This window comes from Schistocerca gregaria, chromosome 1, assembly GCF_023897955.1.
Source record: "Schistocerca gregaria isolate iqSchGreg1 chromosome 1, iqSchGreg1.2, whole genome shotgun sequence".
NCBI lineage: Eukaryota > Metazoa > Arthropoda > Insecta > Orthoptera > Acrididae > Schistocerca > Schistocerca gregaria.
The window spans coordinates 844,252,103-844,271,394 of NC_064920.1; the positions used below are offsets into that span (position 1 = coordinate 844,252,103).

The following is a 19,292-nucleotide window of genomic DNA, read 5'->3' on the forward strand; positions in this document are numbered from 1 at the left end:
GTGGAAGCATGTTCACACTATACGACAATAAAAATAAGAACTTCAGTGTAGAATATTTTTGTTAGCTAGCATAACCTGGAAAACTGTGTGGTATAACTAATACTACAAAACATACTCAGGTTCAACATGCCACACCATTCAAAGGAGAAACACATACTCATACCATAGTAAAAAGTAATGAATTTGAGTACCAATTCTATAGCAAGCTCCTAACATGGAGTTCCCCATTAAATACAAGAAAGTATGAAATGCATACATGAAATAAAACAAAGTGGGGTATTAACAATTTCCTTACAATGCATTTAATTAGAGTAGTTGACACAGATTCTAGGCAGAAACAAATGTCCATAGCACACTATGCAACAAAATCACATACCTGTTTTATAAGAAACAAAAATGAGTACAGAATCATTTGCTCTACTCAATATTATAAATATGAGCAAAAGTCTAGTACATTACCAGCAATATATTGACAAAATAAATCAAAGAATGCAACACACACTCATATTTGAAGTTATAATTAGGATCACAATGCTACAAAATCATTTTCTGTTTGGAAACAAACATTGAAGACTTTAACCCTTTCCTCCCCAAACTATTAAATACTGCCCTAAAATATTTAAAATTTTGGGACAATTTTATTATATCTAATAAAAATGGATTAGTATAATTTCCTTATTTTATCCACAAAAAATGGGACTTAAGTGTCCTAACAGGCTACAATGATCGTAGGAGATATTATGAGTTGTTCAGTTATATTTGCAGAAAGACAAACAGTTAGCAGAATTTTTACATTGCAATGCAATGGTTGATATTAGAACTTGATTTCATGTCGTTCAGACATAAGAAAATCTTGTAATGTTACATTTGATGATTAGTCATAATTCAATATTATTATAGGAGAATACTTTAGAGCATCTGCTAGTTTTTTAAAAACATTGGTCACTCCACTGATGCTTAGCCAAATGTCACTTGGCATAGAGAAACTCTTCCCTTTCCTACTCTTTGTTTGGTTCATGATGTTAGGTCAGTCCTTTTAAAATGTTGCTGAAGCACTTTTCTTTTCCCTGCCTTTTTTCCACTGCTGACATGCTTTTTTTCCGCCAACCCCTACGCAGCTTGTCTTCTGAAATGCAGAATATTGATTTTTCATGCGTGTTACACTGAATAACATATACACTGCTGAATCCTACAATAGCCTAGATTATACAAAATGAATGAGATTTTCACTCTGCAGCAGAGTGTGCATTGATATAAAACTTCCTGGCAGATTAAAACTGTGTGCCGTGCTGAGACTCGAACTCGGGGCCTTTGCCTTTTGCGGGCAAGTACTCTACCATCTGGAAACATTCTGGAAACATCTCCCAGGAAATATCCTTTGTTTCAAGAGTGCTAGTTCTGCAAGGCTCGCAGGAGAGCTTCTGTAAAGTTTGGAATGTAGGAGACGAGGTACTGGCAGAAGTAAAGCTGTGAGGACAGGGCATGAGTCGTGCTTGGGTTCCTCAGATGGTAGAGCACTTGCCCGCGAAAGCCAAAGTCCCCGAGTTCGAGCCTCGACCTGGCACACAGTTTTAATCTGCCAGGAAATTTCAACTCTATACAATGTTCGCAGTTGACCCACATAATCTACTCCCTCAGTAGTTATTTTGCTATCTGTAAGTATACTAGATCAAGGAATATTTAACTTTGGACCATCCTTTTGTTTTTTTTCTTCATTTCCATGGTAATTAGAGGCAAGGGTTATAATTCTTCTGTATTGCCGCTTGAATATAGATATTAAAAAATTAGAAATTTTATGGACAAATTGGCCTCTTTTCAATTGGTTATCCTCAGCCATTTGAGGCGAGTCCTTCTTTCCCTTCTAATTGTCCCAAATGTGAGGATCTTATATGGTTTCAGCACTTCAGTCATAAGAAAGTAAAGTAATTTCCAAAACATAAAACGGAATTTGTACCCATCAAATGTTTCAAAAGCCTTTGGCTTAATCCTTGACCCAACACAAATATGAGTAATTCGTCCTCACTTTGATCCTCTCTCCTGGTAAACAGCTGAATGTTTTATGTAGCCTATTTGATCTGCCAGGTGCTACTCTGATGTCACAAAATTAAAGTAACAAATGGATATTAGCAAGGCTGCATTTATTTTGCCACAAAACAGTGTAAACATTTGGTTGTAAAATAGAAATAATGTAAAGAATATAGAACGTAAACAACTGCAACATACATAAGTGTTCACAAAAAGTTATTCATTTTTTACAACTTAATGGATTTGCACACACATTCTAACAACTAGGTAATCTCCTCAGTATGGAGTGTGACCACCTGTGGCAGCAATACAAGCCTCACAAGGATGGGGCATGCTATGAATTATGTCATCAATATCGTGTTGAGGCAATAACGCGCATTCTTCTTGCAGAGCTGCTCGCAAGTCTTGGACATTAGTTGGCAGATGCTGACATGATGCAACTCATCTCCCTAGTGTATCCCAGACATGTTGTATGTATTGCACACCATGTGTGCAATACCATCTGTTTCCAAGAAAACTTCAACCACCTGCACTCTGTGAGGTAAAGTATTATCGTCCATCAGTATGAAGTCTGTGCCTACAGCACCTCGCAACAGTTCCACATGAGTCCAAGATCTCATCCTGATACCTAACAGTAGTTAAATCTTGCTGAGTCACCTGTACATTTTCGTGAAAAATTTTTTCAGAGATCAACATTGTCAGTGCCCACACTTTTAGGGATCCTCCCAATATCACTTCCTTTCCACAATGTTTGAGTCCTGAAATCGTATTCCATGTTCCGTCCAGACGCGAATCCGTCGAGAATCACTCTCCAAGTCAGAAAGGGACTCATCTGCGAAAAGAACGTTGGTCCACTGTTCGACCATCCATGCAGAATGTTGACAACTCCACTCTACACGTTCTCTTCTGTGAAGTCACATCAGAGTTACACATACAGCAGGTCTCTGACAATAAAGGCCACTCTGCTGGAGTCTTCTGTACACTGTCTGCCTCGATACAACACACCCAGTGGATGGTGGAAAATCAGATACCAGTTGCTGTGCAGTGCTAACACTGTATCGACATGTCCTTCCAGGTAAATAACGATCCTCTCTTTCAGATGTCACACATGTTTGGCCCTGTTCTGGTCTTTGGGACACAGATCTAATCTCTATAAACTGCCGCCACACCCGAAAAACAAGCCATTGGGCCACATCAGTTTGCAACTGTGCTTCTTCCGTTCTTCATATGGCCCTCCACCACAGAGAGTCTGGTAGGCCTCTTCTCTGTGCTGTAATCCATCGTCCGTGACTGTACACAGCGAGTGTGGATGTAGGACTACCCGACAAACACTACCTCGTTTGATAGGTGCCCTGACATCATTGCTGGCTGGCGTGGTTGTCCATTGACCAGAATGCCATCTTCTGTGCACTTCACGATCGTATCTGTTGACAGTTAGTTTTTTAGATTTTATCGTGAATTAGACACAGGATGAGGAAATAGTGGTTTGTTGCTTTAATTTTGGACGCCAGTGTATACCCTGAAACAACGTTTGATTGGTTTCAGTGCATTGTACTGTTCCATTGAGCTCCTGCTCATCATGCTCTCGTCTGTAGTAACTCACCCTGTTTACTTATATATCTTTTTGAAATGTTTGTTCAAATTTTCAGTAAAAGAACCGAGTCTATACAACTTTTCTTCACAGTCTTCAGGTTTCCCTTGGTTGTCATTCAACTATGACACTGACAATATATTTTCAAAACGGTTCCTGCTCATGCATTGCTTCACTACTGGGTGCCCTAAATCAACAGAAGTTAACTAATAATCGTTCCAAAAGTGAATTGTAGCCCATAAAGAAATTAATATCAATAAAACTTAGCAGTTCATTGTCCTGTAAGTTTAGCATCTTGTTCTTTCCCATTCCATACAGTTTAGACTGACAGGTTATGTGTGTAATTAATGGTTCTAAAGTAGAACATAATATATCAGTAGATGAATCACAAGACACAAACGCATCCTCATCTGGGCCTGTAAAATCAAATGAATGTAATTTTACACTATACGCACTAAAACTAAGGAAATAAATAACAAAAAATAACCTGAACTATATGTACCTTCAGGAAAGACATACTCCGGTATTTCTGTCATGGCATCTGCTTCGTTCCATCTTCTATTTATTTTAAGGATTTTACTTTCACTTTAGATTGGCCTGGTTCTAGAGAAGAACTACTTGTCTCACCTATAGAATTGTTATCAGGTATAATGACTTAAGTCTTTACATCTTTTTCCTTCCGTTGCTTTTTACTCCAACAACCCGCTACAATTCACCTGGCGAAATCGTCTACATCAAGGAGGTATATAAACTACGGTTTACATCAGGGGCGGGCAAACGTTGCACGCGGCTCGTGAGTGCACAGCGCTGCACGTGTGCTGCTCGCGTGCAAGCGTCGGATGGAGCAGTGACTACAGCCGGCAGGTTGCGGCAGTGTAGTACAAGGCTAAGCCGCGCACGTTGATGCGAAGCGACCACTACGTAGTGAACGTTGTATTTCAAGAACCGGAAAATACAGAGTGAATCAAGGAAACGGAGACACGGAGAGTTGCTATCTTTTAAAAAGTAATGGGAGAATCATTTTTCTTTGTGCAAAAACGTGAAAATTCGAAATGTTTAAAATGTGGCAGTATTCTCGCTGGTCAGCGGTACTTTAGTATTGAAGGCCATTATAATAAATTTCACAAGGACGAGTACAATTTATTGTCGGATTCTGAGCGGATGGGGAAAATAACTGAGCTTAAGAAGAGCGACCTGACGATATTAGATGCATCTGTCCTATTTGCCGTTGTTACGAGAGATCTGCGACTTTCTCTCGTCATGCCTCTCATCTAAGTGATTTAACATTTTATGGAGCACTGTTTTCAATTTTTCAGGACGACAACAATAATAGCCCAGCGGTACGTGCAAGCTATAAAATTGCGCTCAATATAGTGAGAGCTGGAAAACCATTTGCTGAATTAATAAGCCGCGGTTAAGAGCAAACATAAGTGATGAAAATTTACGTAACTGATTGCGTTTGTCTGTATGCAGAAATTTTGTTCCAGATATTAAACGTATTGTAAACTCCACCTGTATTAATTAAATAAAACGTATCGTAGTTAATAGGTACTCTTTCAAACCATGATTTATTTCAAGCACTCCTGCTAACCTTATTCCATCATTTAATAAAGCAAGCTAGAAAAACAAAACGCATTACAGAGGAAGGAGTGGTCAGAAGGTATTGCGGGGAGGGGAGGTAAGCGGGTGGCCAGCTCGCCCCTGTGTGCACGCAGAACACCTTTTAACTGCACGCGTGCAACTGCACCGCACACGTGCAGGATTCGTGCCCGCCCCTGGTCTACATAGACATAATACAGTCCATTGTTTCCTCTTCCTGTGAGCACAGACTTTGAACGATCGGCTAGCGAGTTTCATACGACCACTGTCAGAAAGATAGGTCGCAATCGCTTCCTCGTTGGCTAATGACGCCGGAAAGCGCAAGGGAATTTTAAATCCCGTCAAAAGGGTTAAATCACCTAACAACAAACCGAAATGATGGACTGATAAACTTGCATCACTCAATGTGGCCCGGCAACCGCGGTGTCGATCTTTAACGAGAGAATGTCGATAATTTGGTTGTTGGTGTTGGGATGTCAGACGCGTTGCAACTTGTAATTATGTTATGTCAGGTGTTAGCAGAAGTTTCAGTTTAAAAAAAGTGCTGAAGTGTGGGCAGAGACAATAAATTCTGGTTTGAGCGTGACTGATTTAAAGTGGAAAGTATGCCATGTACGTCTTCATATTAAAAGTGTTGATGATTTGACAATGATTGTAAAAATGGATGAAGTTGCGGACAGGATAAGTCACATGGAAACATTTCTGTCACCGAACGTACATTACATAATTGTTGAGAGTAGACAGAATGAGGATTCGGCAGCGTGGACTGCACCATGCCTAACGGAGCAATATACATTTGACTGGCATAAAATTATGACTTCGTTGAACCTGTCAGGTAGCTCATATGCAATTTAGAATTTACTTGTTGTTGTCAATGTATGATTTGCAGTTAGCATTGTAAACTGTGATGACATTAGCCGGCCGTTGTGGCCTGCAGTTGTAGGCGCTTAAATATGGAACCGCGTGACTGCTACGGTAGCAGGTTCGAATCCTGCCTTGGGCATGAATGTATGTGATGTCCTGAGGTTAGTTAGGTTTAAGTAGTTCTAAGTTCTAGGGGACTGATGACCACAGATGTTAAGTCCCATAGTGCTCAGAGCCATTTGAACCATTTGTGGTGATATTGTGGTTATGACTTGCTAAAAAGATACCATTGAGTGTTGTCATGATATCCGAAGTGATTATAGTATCAGTAGGCCTAGCCGTCATTACACCACTGTAAAATTTTAAATTCAGAAGTCTAATTCCCGGTTACATTCAGGGATGTGGGCCGATTCAGTAATACATCGGGAAATCAAATATTTAATGCAGATAGATTCGCCGTAGAATCATATACCGACGTTTTTTCCAACTTTGTTTGTGTATGGACTTTATATAATATTGGTAGAGACAGTAAAAACGTCACATTTCAAGAAGTGCTGCCGCTTTCTCATCCAACTCTTTCTCATATGCTAGTGTTACGTGGGCCATGTTTTATAAGAACAGTGCTGTGCTTGAATTGTTCTGCCATGGGAAGTTTGTAACGTTGTCTGTATTGGCAATACTATCGAAAAGTGTATAGGCGTTCCTAGTTGCAAGCAAATTCCCATCATAATATGAAACTGAAGTGTACATTACAGCACTTTCATGTGAACAGATGTGATTTTACTGGAAAGTAACACCTACTCTTCTTCAAATCAGAGAATTATAAAATTAGCAGTATGGAGTAATCAGTAAACAAATAACTTGCATTATTGTTCCATTGGGAACAAGAACATTACTTAACGTTTTGCTGGCTATTTAATCATGAAAAAGTAAAACAAATGGCTGTGCCCATTCCTATAGAACCACCTCGGTACAATCCTTAATTATTAAACCTCCATATAAAATTGAAATAATGTAAGGATTTAAGTTGTGTTCCCTCTGCCTGCAAGTCTAACACTTTAATCTGTGTGCTATGTTGCAGTCAAGCACTCTAAGAGCTTTTTCTATTCTAACCTTGTATTTTGATTGCACGGTTTTACTGTTGTAAATATCTGCATTTACTACCTTCAGCTGATGTACAGCACAGGCTATCCAGGTCCCTTGTTACATGTTCCCTTTTGTATTCTGTTCATTCACGAAAAACAACTCCAAACAAGTATTTCAACATCTCTTGTACCTTGTTCACATGACTGAAGTGGTGCAATTAAATGTATTGAGATTAAAATTTTACGTCTACTGAACAACGAGACCATCAGTATTTTTCTTGTAACAGCGTATATTAAAAAATTGGTCCTGTGATGGTTTTGTTTTATGTTATGTGTTTTTTTAACAGTGTATTTTAGATATTGTCGGAGATAGCTTAGATTATTACATACTACATCTATATATGTTTAGTGGAGATGAGAGTGTGTATTGAAGATCACAGTACTGCTCATCCTTCTCCCCCCCCCCCCCCTTTTCTTTCAACAGACTGAATAGAGTTAATGAAGGTAATGAATGTGTCAACCATTTCTTTTTATAGATTGAGTACTTGTGGAACTCTGGTCCATAAAATTGGCAGATAATAAGTACACTGTAGGAACAAAATGTAACATCTTTAGTCAGCACGATATAGTGCATTTATCAATACACAATTGTACACTACAAAATCACAGACGGAATTACTCAGAGAGAGTATGCATCCTCATTCTCACTGGCCGTGATGTTACCACGTATTATAAAGTCATGGCATGCAGTTGCATCAGTGGTGAAAACTTTCGTTGCTTTACTGTGGTTTGATATTTTCAAGTTTTTGATATGTTATGCAACAGGGTTCCAAAGCATACCTTATTCTCAGTTTTTTAAAGTAACGTTGTCATTGTTGTTGTGGGTAGCTTGTTGTGTGACTTAGTAGTCAGGCTTATTGTCAGCAAAGGCTTTTCGTGAGTGGAAAATTGGTTTTTGGCCATGCTAACTCATAAAACTGTGAAATAGTCCAAGAATGAACAATGTTGAAATATGACTTTGCCGCTTTTGCGAGCAGTTTTGCATGTTTTTGTTAGGCACATTATGCCATTGACAGAGTTTGAATAAGTAGCAGCACGTGAATCTGTGTGATACGTATTCACGTGAGTCTTTTACAGGTAGATAATCCATACAGAGAAGGCTGGGGCCAATATTAAACAATGTTGGGCAAGGATTGGATTTGTGAGAGGGTGGGGGGGGGGGGCGGCAAAATACCATTTTTGCGGACTGTCTTTCCTTCCAGGCCACAGCAAAATGTTGCTGTAGCAGTCACTGTGGATAGGTTTAAATTCTTTCTGTCCTAAGTTAGGCTACCTCTTTGTGACTTGTTAATGAGTTTGTGGATACTAGGAAGATCATGGTTAACTGACTTAAGACAGAGAATGGAATTATTTCATTAATCTTTTGAGATTTGTATGAGACCTTCTACATGTTCTTTGAGAGTTGCTTTCCTTTAGAACATTGTAAATGGATTTCCAGCAGAAAAAGGTAGCCTGGGTGGCCAACTAGTGGGATAAGGATATTATGTAAAACAAAGCAGGAATTATATCAAAATGTTAGAAGTAGTCGCAATCGTGTGCAGTTGACCATTACAAACAGTACTGTAAGGTGCATAAAAATGTTATTAGGAAGGTAAAGAGTATGTGGTACGCAAATAGATTAGCAAATTCACAGGATAAAATTAAAACTGTGTGGTCAGTTGTTAAGGAAGTGTCCTGTCAGCAGCACAAAGTTGATAATATAAAGTCAGTTTGTAATAAAAACATTTCCATTAGCCTACTGATAAATCTGATATATGTACAGTATTTAACAATCATTTTCTGATCATTGCTGGTGAATTAAATAAAAATTTAGCTTCTACAGGGCATCGTATAACTCTCTTGGCAGATGCCTTTCCAACATTGATGTCTGAATTGCTCGTCTGAGATACAGACAAAGGGGAGATGGAGTCAATAATTAAATCACTGAAGACTGAGGATTCTCAACGATTAAAGTACTCAGTAGTAAAGCTGCTTTATAAAAAGGGAGAAAGGAATAGTGTAGACAACTTTAGGCACATTTCTATATCATCAATGTTTGTTATAGTTATTGAAAAGGCTGTTTATGTAAGAATATATGATCAATTTACATCACACAAATGGACAGTCTGGCTTTAGAAGTCGTTTGATAACTCAAAATGCTATTTTCTCTTTTCTCTGTGGGGCACTGGATGAGCTAAACAAAAGGTTTCGAACGCTAGGCATATTTTTTGATTTGACTAAGACGTTTGATTTTGCTGATCACAAAATATTTCCCCAGAAGTTGGACCATTACGTAATACGGGGAGTAGCTCAGAATTGGTTCACCACTTTAACAACAGACAGCAAAAGGCCATTATTCACAGTGTTGAGAATGGCTGTGATGTGGGGTCTGGGTTGGGTATGGTCAAACAGGGGTACTCCTGTTTCATATTTATATTAATGATGTGCCCTCTAGTATTATGGGTAACTCTAAAATATTTCTGTTTGCTGATGACACTAACTCGGCAGTAAACTAATGCTAAATCACAGTAAGACTCGGTTATAACACACAATTCAACAAAACCTGATGTTTTAATTTCACAGAATGGGCATATAATTAGTGAAACTGAACAGTTCAGATTTCTAGGTGTTCAGTTAAGAAACTGTCATGGAAAGCCCACATTCAGGATCTTGTTCAAAGACTTAATGCTGTCATTTTTACTATTTAAACGGTATATGAAGTAAGTGATCATTTGACACGAAATTTAGTCTACTTTGCTTATTTTCCCGTTCTAAAAGGATAGTTTTGTCTCAGAAATTGACCCCTTTCCACTAGCCTGGGTATTTTGACATTGTCCTCAAACAATATTTCTTGTTAACAATATCAGCTTATTCACAAGAATAAGCAACTTTCACTCAGTCAGTACTCGGCATAAATCCAATTTGCATTGTGTAGAATGGTGTGCATCCATTTTCAATAAGTTACCACAAGATTTCAAAAAATCTTATCAGTAATCCACTTGTTTTCAAATCAAAACTGAAGAGTTTCCTCATGGGTCACTCCTTCTGTTCTGTCAAAGAGTTCCTTGAAAAAATAAGCTGATTTTTGTCGTATTGTTGATTGCGTTTACTTAAACTTATGGTTTGTCTTTTTTTGGATTCATAAGCATTTTATGTTTAGCTGTTATTTCTTTCATGTTGTAATTTCATATACTGATTTGTTCATGACCTTGGAGATTTAGTGCTCAATTGGGTCGTATGGAACTTGATGTGTAAATAAATAAATAAATAAAATACACATTGTGAGAGGTGCTACTAATCATTAAAGGTGTGCCACCTGCTGATACAGTGTCACAACTATAGCGTAGGGACCTTTTTGTGCTGAAAGGGTGGCAGCTATCAAGGTAAGGGCACCATTGTATATAGGAAATGCAGTATGTGTCATAGCAGGGTAGTAGAAGATTTATTTTTCTACATTGCTAACCAGCAACATTTTCTATAAGCCAAGATCACATTAATTCTAATAGTTCATCCAAAGCAGTAAAATCCCACCTAGACCATTTTCAAAGCATTAAATTGCTTACTAAATAAGTTTCTTAGCCCATCAATAACTAGTCGCATGACAACCAAAATTGGCAGTTGGCAGTTAGAAAGCCCACAAGTAAGTGCGTTGGTTAATTCCAGAGTCACACACATTCTGCATGCAAAAAATTTGCATAACAAAAACTGTGAAACTCAAGAACTTTAATGTTTAAAGACTTTTGATTACTGTAAACTAAATTAACAACCACTTTAACAGAACTTTCTTGTAATTAATGTGACAGTGTGGAATGTTATTTCCTCGAAACAAGTGATTGTTGGACATGGTGCTTCACATTGTGCACTGAATTAATGGAGCTACTGTATGGTATTCTTTTGTGATAAGTTATTAGAGAACTGTGCTTTTTCATGAAAATACATTGACTTCACCACTGACTGTTAGGTAGTGCAGGTGCTGATGATGTCGCTCAGTGCGCTAATTTATTTTAGTAGGTGACAGACTGGTCAAAATTCTTAATAACTGAAATAGTGAAGAATAAACGTATGTGAGTGCAATTCAAATTATGGTGTCACATACATGTCAGAAAAAACACCATCCTACACTCTTTTAGACTTTCAGCTTAGAGGAGATCAGGAGCTGAGCTGCTGAAGAGAGACTACGAGAATCAGGTCAGTATCACTACAAATACCATTAGTGAGTCTTTTTGTCTCATACTTGATAGAAGCAAGTTGGAAAACAATGTGAAAATAGTGAAGTTGGGAATACTCATAAGTACTGAGATCTGTACAAATTTAGTCTGGAGCAGTGGAAATGTAGAAAAGAGATTACTGACACAGACATTAGATGCTAGCAAAATATTCAAAAATTCATTCAAGAACCACACCATAACCCAAATTTGAAGCCAAGTAGTCATAAGCTAAGTGGAGGATCAAAGAGCAACTCTAACATGGACAGAGCTATACAGAGGTATCTGAATGTCATCTACTGGCAAAATTAAATGTTCATATATCATTATTGGATGGGAGACCCAAATCACTTACTAATGGCTGAGCATTTATAGGTCATTGAACACAGACTAATAGATATCATTGTAGTGACATACTGAAGTTATTTCATGGAATGGAAGAAGATGGCATGTGGAGTAGAGGCAGACGAAGTGAAATAGGTTGGTGTAAAGAGAAAGAGTATGACGTGTATCAGTCCTGAGACCAGTTGATAAACTTTCCCTCAATTACTGTGAATGAGGCAAGGGGTTTGTTAAGATTTTGGGTGGTGGTAAAGATTCCTCTAGATGGACCAGAAACTTGTTGGCATTGGAAGGTTGTCACTGATTGTTTCCAGTCTTGTCTACAAGCACGTCATCCTCACATGAGGATCTCTGACTGGTCTGTGGTCCTTTTGCCTCTTCGTACTATTTTGTGTACAGGATGCGGATTGGGATTGGTATTCATCGGAAGCATAGTGGCAAAATAAGAGTTAGATAAAACAACTTGGTCTTTATTTAAGTGTTCAGAATACAGAAAGGGCTTGCACTGGGGGGGGGGGGGGGGGGGGGGTAAGGGTTATTTGTCACTCTAGGAATTTTGTCAAAAAGATGAAGAGAACATGAGAGGAGGTGGTAGACGTTCATGTGACTGGTAACTGGTCATGGTGAGCAGGCACAGAGGTGGATGGCAGGTAGCCGTCTGCTTTGGCTGGAGCCTTGGTCATGAGAGAGAGAGAGAGAGAGAGAGAGAGAGAGAGAGAGAGAGAGAGAGTACTGAACTCTGCCAGCAACCCCACACGTTCTTGCTTCCCACTTTCCTGTTCATCATATGGTGGTGTGCATACACCAGTTTATTCAGCAGAGGGCTGAAGGCATCTCCTGTCAGCATCTTTTATGGAATGAACTGCTTTCACCCAGAAGCACAGGCTATGTAGGCATTGCAAGAACTCACAATGGTAGCTTGGTTGAAGATCTTACAAGAAAAATTTCACAATGAAATAGTGTAATGAACTCGAAAATATTCTTTGACTGGCTGGTCACCCTGTACATTTGTGATACGGAATACTTGTTTTCAATTTTCGTCATAGAAGCCCCTCCGTTACAGAGATTGGGTTAGCATATGCACCAATGTAATTTCAATTGTTCATGCCTGCCTTTGCCCTACCTCACCCTTTGCATTACTGTTGTTGTTGTGGTCTTCAGTCCTGAGACTGGTTTGATGCAGCTCTCCATGCTACTCCATCCTGTGCAAGCTTCTTCATCTCCCAGTACGTACTGCAGCCTACATCCTTCTGAATCTGCTTAGTGCATTCATCTCTTGGTCTCCCTTTACGATTTACACCCTCCACGCTGCCCTCCAATGGTAAATTTGTGATCCCTTGATGCCTCAGAACGTGTCATACCAACGGTCCCTTCTTCTTGTCAAGTTGTGCCACAAACTCCTCTACAGTTCGATTCAATACCTCCTCATTAGTTATGTGATCTACCCATCTAATCTTCAGCATTCTTCTGTAGCACCACATTTCGAAAGCCTCTGTTCTCTTCTTGTCTAAACTATTTATCGTCCATGTTTCACTTCCATACGTGGCTACATTCCATACAAATACTTTCAGAAACGACTTCCTGGCACTTCAATTAATACTCAATGTTAACAAATTTCTCTTCTTCAGAAACGCTTTCCTTGCTATTGCCTTTATATCCTCTCTACTTCAACCATCATCAGTTATTTTGCTCCCCAAATAGAAAAACTCCTTTACTACTTTAAGTGTCTCATTTACTAATCTAATTTCCTCAGCATCACCCAACTTACTTCGACTACATACCATTATCCTCGTTTTTCTTTTTTCAAGACACTGTCCATTCTGTTCAGGTGCTCTTCCCAGGGAACTAATTCCATCCTTCCAGCTGTCAATACTTGTTGCTGGCATTCTGATGTTCTGTTTAGCTTCCCATTGATTTTTCTGTGATTTCATGTTTTATTTGGAGCACACAACACATTAAGGGTAATACAGTGATATAGAATCTCGAAGCTGGTACACTCTTCAAGAGGTCCAGCCTAGTGGCATTAAACTTTTATAAGAGACATGGAGAATTTCATTTGAGTGCCAGCAGGTATGGTTCCTGTGAAGACCAATCTAATGTGATGTGGCCTGAAGGAAAATTGATGACATCCTTTGTGAATAGTAGAGGTAGAGACATGCAGGTTATTTTCGTGTGTACTGTTTCTATGTAAGACAAACTCTGTAAGGAAGAAATAAAAGTTCTAGGGATTAACACATTGTTGTGCTAAGAATTGCAAAAGTTGATCTTTCATGGATACAGAAAGAAGGCCAGTGACTAGTAGAAATAGTAGACATGGCAGCCGTTACTCATAGAATTTCACCAAATGTCACAACATGCAGTATTATTTGTACAAGTCTGTTTTTTGACCAAGGTCTGCATCTACATGTCTTCTCTCCATTTTACATGCAAGTGCCTGGCGAAGTGTTCACTGAACCCCATTCAGAATAATTATCTGCTTACGACTGATGGTATCCGCATGTTGACACCCGGTACATAGAACACGTGCACGAAGAATGCAGGCACAGAAATCACGCATGCACAGTAATTTGCAGATAGATGGTCCCATACTGAAAGGCTCTCTGCCAAAAATCACACAATGGCCCTCCTGCACGTGCACTGTACGCTATGTTATTTAACAGTTTGGCGAGATGTCTCTCGCTATAAAACTATACTAGACCAATGATATAATGGGTCTGTTATCGAAAAAATCTTAATTTTCTCATTGTGATTTAATAGCAGCCAATGTGGGGTTCTGGGATGTGCTCAGTTGAAATCCTGTAGCCCTGTTGATGAGATTATCTGCTGTACAGATATGTATTGCTTCCTTAATGATGCAATCCCAGAAAGATGAGGCCGGGGATAAAACTTCTGTCTTTTCATAAATCGTGTGATGTCCTGTATTCAGACAGTGTTCTGCAATTCCCAATTTTTCCAGGTTGGTGTAGGTATGTATGACACTGATGTTCATTGCAGCATTCTTGTACTGTGCGACATGTCTTTCCTATGTATGTTGCCCCACATTGATAAGGAATCTTGCACACACTACATTTCCTCAGGCCAAGATCATCCTTAACCGAACCCAACAGGTTCCTCAATCTTGCAGATGGTTGAAAAGCACTCTTAATGACATATCTTCCGAGGACTCTTCTGATTCTTGACGACATGGCACCCAAATACAGCAAAAAGGTAAAATGGTGGGTGTCTTCATATCTTCAGTCTGCTCCACAGATTGAACTTGCTTGGGCCTGAATGCATTATGTATCTGTCCCTCAGAATAACCGTTTTGTCAGATACCTCATGTGCTCAGTGAACTAACATACATAATGCACTACCGCATTGTACAGGATGATGTCGGATATAAATCTGTATGCACTGGCTTTCGGTAGACGCTGTGTCCCAGTGTTCCACCTGCTTTCCTTCATACCAAAGCATCAAGAAAATACTAAGTACCATTTTTTTTCAACTTCCTTTGTGCAGTTTATATTCGGATGGAGTGAATGTAAATGCTGAAGAAACATAGATAGAGTATCAAGTCCATATGGCCACACAACAAATGGTGACACTGTCCACTTGTTCAAAATATTGCTCATGAAATATGTTAAAGTAAGCACTTGTTTAAACAATGCTACTATGCCCTCCTGAAACTTGTTGCCAATGAGCTCTAAAGAGTCCTGCAGGGGCACCTTTGTAAAGAAAGAGACAACTTCAAAACTGAGAGACACGACAATTGCAATCCAAGTGTTTTCAGGTGACCTTTGAAATTTTAAAAGTTTTGAATATAATGGTCACACTTGTGTACGAGAAGTCCCAGTAGTGATGTGTGATATTTGGCAACAAAATAAGTAGGTGCTCCTATGTTACTTACAATGGGACGGAGAGGCACCCCATTCTTATGGATCTCGGGTACGCCGTAGATTGTAAGAGGAACTGCAGCCTGTTGACGCAAACCCTGAGTGATTTGCACTGGAATCGAGCTCTTTCTTATGAGTTCCAAAGTCTTTCTCTTGGGTTCTACCCATCAGATCCCTTTTTAATTTACAGTATGCAGGATCGTTGAACAGATTGTATATCTTGCTATTATATTCTGTTCATGAGAGAAGCACAGTAGATTGCAGATTGGATTGCAATCATCAGATCTCTTAGTGAGTCTCAATGTTGTGTCTTCATTTACAAAGGTGCCCCTGCAGGGCTCATTAGAGCTCATTAACAACAAGTTTGAGGAGAACATAGTGGCGTTATTTGAACAAGTGATTACTTCAACATATTTCATGACCAATATTGTGAACAAGTGAACATTGTCACCAAGGGAGCCCTCTGTCTCCTGAGGTGGCCAATTATTTTATGGAGGACTTATGAAGAAAAAGCACTACAGTCATCCACTCTCAAACCCTTTTGTTTTCTGCAGTATGTGGATGACACATTTGTCATGTGGCCATATAAATTTGATACTCTACTTTTGTTTCTTCTGCATTTAAATTCACTCCATCTGAATATAAACTTCACAAAGGAAGTGGAAAAAAATGGTACTTTATATTTTCTTGATGTTTTGGTATGAAGGAAAGCAGATGGAACCTTGGGACACAGATTCTACCGAAAGCCAGTGCATACATATTTATATCTGCCATCAACCTGTGCAATGCGGTAGTGCATTATGTACGTTAGTTCACAGAGCACATGTGGTATCTGATCCTGAGAGCCTGTTGAGTGGAATACAACATTTGAAGGCAGTGTTCTGACAAAACAATTATTCTGAGAGGCAGATACATAATGCATTCAGGCCCAAGCAAGTTCAATCTGTGGAGCAGACTGAAGATATGAAGACACCCACCATTTTACCTTTTTGCTGTATTTGGGTGCCATGTCGTCAAGAATTGGAAGAGTCCTAACAAGATGTGACATTAAGTGTGTTTTTCCAAGCATCTGCAAAACTGAGGAACCTGTTGGGTTTGGTTAAGGATGATCATGGCCTGAGGAAATGTTGTGTGTGCAAGATTCCTTGTCAGTGTGGGGCAACATATATAGGTCAGACATGTCGCACAGTACCAGAATGCTGCAATGAACATCAGTGTCATACACACCTACGCCAACTGGAAAAATTGGGAATTGCGGAACACTGTCTGAATACAGGACATCACACGATTTATGAAAAGACAGAAGTTTTATGCCCGGCATCATCATTCTGGGATTGTGTCATAAAGGAAATAATACATAGCCATAAAGCCGATAATCTCATCAACAGGAATGCAGGATTTCAACTGAGCACACCCTGGAACCCTGCATTGGCTGCTATTAAATCAGGACAAGAGAATTTATTAAGATTTTTTTTCGATATTAGACCTGTCATAAAATTGGTCTGGTATAGTTTTGTAGTGGGCGACATCTGGCCAGACTGTTAGTAAACATAGCGTACAGCACATGCGCGGCAGGGCTGCTCTGTGATTTTCTGCAAAGGGCGTTTTAGTATGGGACCATCTATCTGCAAATTATTGTGCATGCGTGATTTCTGTGCCTGCACATTCTTCGTGCACGTGTTCTATGTACCAGGTGTCAACATGTGAATACCATCAGTCGTAACTAGCCACCAGCAAGGTTGAACCACCTGAAGATGTCCGACAGTAGCTCTGACAAAATATTGTGGAATTTGCACATCATCTGGCGGCAAACAAGTGAAGACTATTTACAAAAAATGCCTTTGTTTTAATGTTTACCATCCCCACCATTGGTAACATTTCTGTCACAATGTCTCCCTTATTTCCTGATAATAAAAAATGAGCTGCCCTTGATGAACTTTCTTGATGTCCTCTATCAGTCCTACCTCTACAGAACATATATCACACAACAGTATTCCAACCAAGGACTGACAAAAGTAGTGTAGGCAGTCTCTTTAGTAGACCTGTTGAACCTTTTAAGTCTTCTAGCAGTAAAACAGTCTTTGGTTCGCCTTCCCCATAAAATTTTCTGTGAAATCATTCCAATTCTGTTTGTTTGTTATTGTAATTCCGATGTATTCAGATGACTGACACAGCCCTTAGTCTTGTGTTTAGAGGATTTCTTTTAGTACCCATGTGGATGTTCTCACACTTATCCATATTTAAGAGTCAATTTAGACTTTTTGCAGCATACAGATATAAAATATATGCCATTTTGCAATTGGTTTTGACCTTCTGACGACTTTACTAGATGGTAAATGACAGTGTCATCTACAATCAATCATAGAGGACTGTGCATAGATAGATCAGGAACAGCAGAGGGCCTATAGCACTTCCTTGGGGAATGCTAAATATCACTTCTGTGTGACTCGATGACTTTCCATCAGTTACTCCAAACTCTGACCTTTCTGACAAGGAATTATGAATCCAGTAGTGCAACTAAGATGATACTCTGTAGTCATGCTATTTGATTAGAAGTCTTTTGTGAGGAACTGTGTCAAAAGCTTTCTGGAAATCTAAAACTATGGAATCAATTTGAGGTTCCCAGTTGATCGCAGTCATTACTTTGTGTGAATAAAGAATTAGTTGTTTGTCAAGAACAAAATTTTCGGAATCCGTGTTGACTATTTGTCAATAAATCTCTTCCTTCAGGGTAATTCATAATGTTTGAACACACTATCTGTTCCAAAATCCTACTCCAAGTGATATTAGTAATATTGGTCATATTTCATTGGCTTATTCATATTTCCTTCCTTGAGTATTACTATGATGTATCCAATTTTCCAGTGGTTAGGTATGGATCTTCCATCAAGCAAGTGGTTGTATATGATTATCAGCATTCTCTGGAAGTAATCTAATTAGTATAAAATCAGGACTGGGAGACTGGCCTTTATTAAGTATTTGAGTTGCTTTGCTGCACAGAAAACATTTACTTCTAAGTTATTAATTTTGGCAGCTGTTCAGGGTTCAAATTCTGGAATATTTACTTCATTGTCTTTGGCGAAAAAATTTTAGAAAACTGTATTTAGTAACCCCACTTCATTAATACTGTCACTGGTAACATTATCATTGCTATTGTGTATTGAAGGTATTGTTTGTGTCTCGCCGCTTGTGTACTTTACGTATGACCAGAATCTGCACTTCTACTAGATTTCAAGGCAGAATTTTATTGTGGAAACTGTTAAAAGCATATTGTATGGAAGTCCACACTAAGTTTCAAGTTTCACTAAAACATTGTCAATCTTCTGGTTTTGCATTCTTTTAAACTTGACATGTTTTTATTCTCTAAACTGCCTTCAACACTGTTTCTTTGAATTTAAGCGTTCTGTGCTTAGATAATCAGTTTGGAAGGAGGAGAGACTGTCTCTTAGGAACACATCAGTCAGAATTTTTATCTGCTTTTGTGAATAGGTACATTTTGCATTTATTTTTGGTGGATTTGGATGTTCCGATACACAGTCTTGCTGCAATGATCCTGTGGGCACTAATCTGTGTATCCATCATGATGCTCACCATTTGCTCAAGATTATTCAAGTATGTTTTCACAAATATGGTACCTTGTATAATCAGAATCCATTTGTCTGGTATAAGA

The 19,292-nt window shown here is 38.9% G+C and overlaps 1 protein-coding gene across 4 annotated transcripts in view; it reads left to right on the forward strand.

The window, feature by feature from the left end:
• Positions 1 to 5,416: 5,416 nt before the first annotated feature.
• Positions 5,417 to 19,292, forward strand: part of LOC126272509 (endoplasmic reticulum membrane-associated RNA degradation protein-like) — a 75,099-nt gene continuing 61,223 nt past the window's right edge. The window contains exon 1 of one of the 4 annotated variants that reach the window (XM_049975411.1): positions 5,417 to 6,050. In XM_049975411.1, coding sequence (XP_049831368.1) covers positions 5,864 to 6,050 — 187 coding nt within the window. In that variant the 5' untranslated portion in view covers positions 5,417 to 5,863. The other 3 variants (XM_049975427.1, XM_049975420.1, XM_049975437.1) reach the window with 3 other exon arrangements.